The sequence below is a fragment of the Artibeus jamaicensis genome, unplaced genomic scaffold, assembly GCF_021234435.1.
Source record: "Artibeus jamaicensis isolate MK-2021 breed Jamaican fruit bat unplaced genomic scaffold, CSHL_Jam_final contig_490, whole genome shotgun sequence".
NCBI classification, from domain to species: Eukaryota; Metazoa; Chordata; class Mammalia; order Chiroptera; family Phyllostomidae; genus Artibeus; species Artibeus jamaicensis.
This window is the reverse complement of record NW_026521861.1, coordinates 20,223,945-20,228,531: the sequence shown is the minus strand read 5'-3', so window position 1 is coordinate 20,228,531 and position 4,587 is coordinate 20,223,945. Positions and strand designations below refer to the sequence as shown.

General features: G+C 60.2%; 1 protein-coding gene across 1 annotated transcript; it reads right to left on the bottom strand.

The window, feature by feature from the left end:
- Positions 1 to 1,454: 1,454 nt before the first annotated feature.
- Positions 1,455 to 4,152, bottom strand: FOXI2 (forkhead box I2). The gene is made up of 2 exons (XM_037159165.2): positions 3,542 to 4,152; positions 1,455 to 2,964 (listed from the first exon to the last, which is right to left on the bottom strand). The coding sequence occupies exons 1-2, from the start codon at positions 4,098 to 4,100 to the stop codon at positions 2,522 to 2,524; spliced, it is 1,002 nt and encodes a 333-aa protein (XP_037015060.2). The 5' UTR covers positions 4,101 to 4,152; the 3' UTR covers positions 1,455 to 2,521.
- Between the last annotated feature and the right edge of the window lie 435 nt (positions 4,153 to 4,587).

Below are 4,587 nucleotides of genomic sequence, written 5' to 3'. Positions count from 1 at the left end.
ACAGACAGAATTCCCAATAACCTGGCCTTCTGGCAAGTGTCATGGCCCTTCCCCTCCGAAGGTGCAGAGCACCTCATTTCCACGTGTTTTTTCAGGTTGAGATGGATTATAGCAATGCCGGACCATCATAACCTGAGGTACTTGTTTGTAAAGGCTTACGCTGATTTTAAAAATGGGTCGGAATTTTCTAAGGCTTTGCTATTTCCGGCACAACAAGGGGATGGAGAGGTGGCCACCATGATGGGGCTCCAAGTGCCCAGTGAGGATGCTGGCCTTGGGCAGCAGCCCCATCCCACCCCCCCCCCCCGGGCTGACCCACCAGAGAGGGTCCTTCATGTGCCCACACGCATCATGCTTTTGAAACCATGGTCAAGTTCACAGTGCCCCTGCTGGGAAAAATTATTTTAATGATTCTTGCTACAACCTGTCTTGCTGTTTATTATTTCAATTTTAGCTCACTCTCTTTGCTCTGAGAAAATATTCCTTTGGGACAACGAGAAGCGGCTCTAAAGGCGACTGTGCCAGGTCCTGCCTCCCTCGTGTGAAAACATGTCCAGACGCAGGGACTGTCACGGAGAGGAGCAGGTCCGAGATCCAGACCCCCCACCGCTAGTTACCTCACTCCACGCATCCATCGCTTACCAGTTTCATTAAGTTACTATAAAGGTTTAATGCTTGAGTGGGTGAAGTTTCTAAACCACAAAAATGGACTTTCAGGCAAACAAACAGAAAGTTGGAAAATCCTTTGGAAAAGTTTTTTTTCCTCTATTTTAACAGAAAATCCATGATTGGAATACAGAAACCCCCCTGTGCTGGTTTCCAGCAGTCGGGGGGCTACAATACAAATGCTCACACACGAATTTGTCGGTTTCTGAAGGTTGTTATTGCCAACTTGTACACTGCATCTTTCCACTATTGTCATACTAATTTAAAACAGTGATTTCTCTCCAAGTTTCCTGCAGACGCAGGGTCTAAACTGGGGGGGTGGGAAATAGCGGCGGGGGGTTTGTAATGTACGAAACGGTATACACTTCCTTCCAAGCCTCAGGTACTGGTGGGGTGTTTTTTTTTAGTACTTTAGTTTATTAAAATAGGCTCCAAGTAAAATTCTTTCATTTATAAGGTAAAGATTTTCTTTTCTTTTTTTGGCCTGCGTTAGTCACATTACATTTGGGAAGCATTTCCCCCAGAGAGATTTGGGGTTGGCTGTGAATTTGGCTGGGCAACCTGTGACCACCGACAGAACAGGCAGCAGCAAGATGAGATGATGAGCAGTTAGCGACTCTCTGGGTGCCTGGGAACTCAGGGAGACAGGACCAGGAGCCAGACTCGCCCCAGTGCCTGCCTTGTTCTGTGCAGGCCTTGCCTTCCCCTGCCCCTGCCCTTGCCAAGATCTCACACACACACACACACCCCACCGCCCATCAGCTCAGGCCCCCTGAACCTGTCGCCCTCCTCCCTGGTCTCTTCTGGAGAAAGCCCCCGGTCTCCAGTGCAGGCAAGGGGAACATGCCTGCCCAGTGCCCCAAGCTCCTACAGACACCAGAAGGACAGGGGTGGCTGGGGGGTGTGGTGGGGGGCAGCTGCCAAAGACTTGGGGAACACCAAGGTCAAACAAAATGCCACCTCCTAATGGCTCCAAAGATTAACTTCTGGTAAATACAAAGTGGGGAGGAGGAAAGGTAAATTCACACAGGAGGCCACTGCCCGGCTCTGTTGCAGGGGCCAGCTCTGTCCAAATGAAGGGACAGAGAGGAAAGGGACCCCAGGGTGGCCTCAGGCCACCTCCCCTGAGCATGTGTGAATGCAGGAGGGGTGGGGAGAGGGCAAACGGGAGCCCATCCTGGCACTCTGGGGACCTGGCACCGCTCCTGTGGTCCCCAGGGGGGTGCCTAAGGAACAGGGTCAGTGACAGGGAGAGGGGCTGGGGTCCCCAGGGTTCGCTGCCTGCCTGGCAGCCCTTCTCCCTCCCCACCCCTGTGGGCAGTTCCGGCCATTGGAAAGTCCGTCTGAAGTGTGGCTCAGGCCCACCAATGCCAGATCTCCCTCGACACAGCTCCCAGGCATCCCGGGTGGGGAGGGAAGGAGGGTGGCCAGGCAGGGCCGGAGCCAGGAATCTCTGCAGACAGGGTCCTGGCTGCCCTCCCACCAGCAGGAAGAAGAAGGCTCTTTGGGATCCCCCAGCTCCCTAAAAAAGCTGGGGCCAAGAGCCAGCTCTGGTCCCTTTAAGGCAGACCCCCCCCCTACCCCCACCCTGGGGGAGTGTGGATCTCCGGCCAGAGAGCTGAAAAGCTGGGAGGAGTCAGCGGGAGAGCCCACTTGCTGCACCAACAGGTCTCCTGGGTGCGGGGCAGGTGAGTGCCGGGCTAGGTCAGCTCAGTCCGCACTGGGGCTCTGAGGGCCCTGCTCCCTCCCCGCCGGTCCGGACCTGTTGGCTCCGGGGGCCTTTGTCAGGGGAGGACCTGCACTTCCTTCAGCGCAGCACCTCTGGAGCGGACACTCGGTGCTCCACGGGCTCCCTTCAAACTTCAGTCCCTTCCCGGCTGTACACAAAGTGACCCACACGGAAGCCGCTGGCCGCAGTCTGATGACCAGTGGGGAAGCCAGGCGAAGGGCCAGGGGATGGGCGACCGTTAGCAGCCACGGTCGCTGGTCTCCCAAAAGAAAAGTCGCCCGCCAGCCCCCCGTGGAAGGAGCCAAGGCCGCCAGCCAGGGCGCCCATGGCCGAGGCGAAACTGGAGAAGCAGGAGGCAGACTCGGGCGCCGGCGGGGATGGCGAGGCCCGCAGGTCCGGGGACCCTGCGCCCAGGGCATCCAGCTCAGGCGCCGGGGCTCCGCCAGGGCTCTGGGCTCCCGAGACTGCGGCCGCGCCCGCCTCCCCTCTCCTCTTCCTCTTCCTTCGGAAGTTCCCGTTGTCGAACATCTTCTCACAGTTAGGGTCCAGGGTCCAGTAGTTGCCTTTGCCTGCAGAAGAAGGGACAGCCCAGCTCAGAAGATCCGGGGTTTTAGGGGCCATGGTGCGAACAGGAGACATGAGGATCAACTTTAGAAAGATTCCCCCGCTGGCCCCACCTTGAGCCCTCCCCCTCCCCAAACCTTGTGGGGGGGGTCACTTTGTACTGGAATGAAGGGGTCTCCAAGCACAGCCAGGTGGGAAAGAGTTGGTCTCGCTTCCCAAAGCGGCACCTGCTTTGTCCGACTGGTCCTTGGGGGAGGCACTGTCTGCCCCCTTTTACAGAGAGGACCCTGAGGCCCAGCGAAGTCCCTCTGAAGGTCTCCCAGCTGGCTGGGTGACGGCTACGTGAAGACACTCAGAGACGGCGACGAACCGGATAGAAATCAGGGTCTGTGGGGTTCTGTTGTCTTCTGCGGGCCCTCTGCCGCCAAGAGTGTCTTCCCGCCCCCGCCCCTCCCCGCCTCAGTGACCCCAGCTGTACAGTCCAGGGCTGGGCAGTCCAAGGCTGCCCCTGTCCCTCCAGGACCAGCTGCCCGGCTGTGGGAATCCGCGGAGTCAGACTGGGGATCTGCGCGCCCCCATTACCTGGGTCGTTCTCGTCGCGGGGCACCTTCTTGAAGCAGTCGTTGAGCGACAGGTTGTGGCGGATGGAGTTCTGCCAGCCCGCCTTGCTGCGCTTGTAGAAGGGGAAGTTGCCGGCCACGTACTGGTAGATCTGGCTGAGCGTCAACTTCCGCAGCGGCGCGCTCTGGATGGCCATGGCGATGAGCGCAGAGTAGGAGTAGGGAGGACGCACTAGCCTCAGCAGCTCCTGCTGCCCCGAGATGCTCAGCCAGGCCAGGTCTGCCCCCGCCAGGCCGCCCGTGGCGCCAAGGAGCGGGCCCGGGGCCGCATAGCCCGGGGGCGCGTAGGGGGACGAATGCCCAGGGCCCGGCGCAAAGGGCGCGGGGCTGAGTCCCGGGGCGTTCAACCACAGGCGCGGGCCGCCGCCCGTCGTTTCTAGGTCACTGCGCACGTAGCCTGCGGGGTGCGAGGCTGCCCGGGCCTGGCTGTGCGGGGCCGGGCAGACACCCGAGCCGTCGCAGTACGAGGCCATGTCCAGCCGCTCCCGGGCCCGGCCAGGTGGCTCTGCCCCGAAACTCATGGGCGCTCCATCCGCCGCAGCCGCTGGCAGCTCTCAGTGCGGCCCAGCGGCCCGCCTGCCGCCCTTTAAAAGCCGTCATGGTCGAGCCCCAGGTGAGTCAGAGTGCAGCCTCCTCCCACACTGGCCTTGCCAGAGTGACGTCTACGACCCCGCCCCGGGGTCAGCTTTCCGCTCCGCCCTAGTCCCAAGGAGCTTCTGGCTGCCCCAGTATCTCCCCAATCTGGGGCCTCCTGTGCAGCAAGCCCCGCATCCTCTACATTTTTGCCACGGCACCCCTAGGGGTCCCACGGATCCCGCCTCTTCAACCCCACAGCTCTGGTTGCCCCAGGCCCTCCAGCGGGTACCACAACTCCCAAAGTCCAAGGTGTGGCCCTACTGCTCTCCCGTGGGGGACTGTGCCCCTGAGGACCTGCCCAGGAGGGTGGCGGTGCTGGGCAAGAAGTCGAGGTGATGCCCACGTGGGTCGTGGGGCTAGGGCCACCAGGAG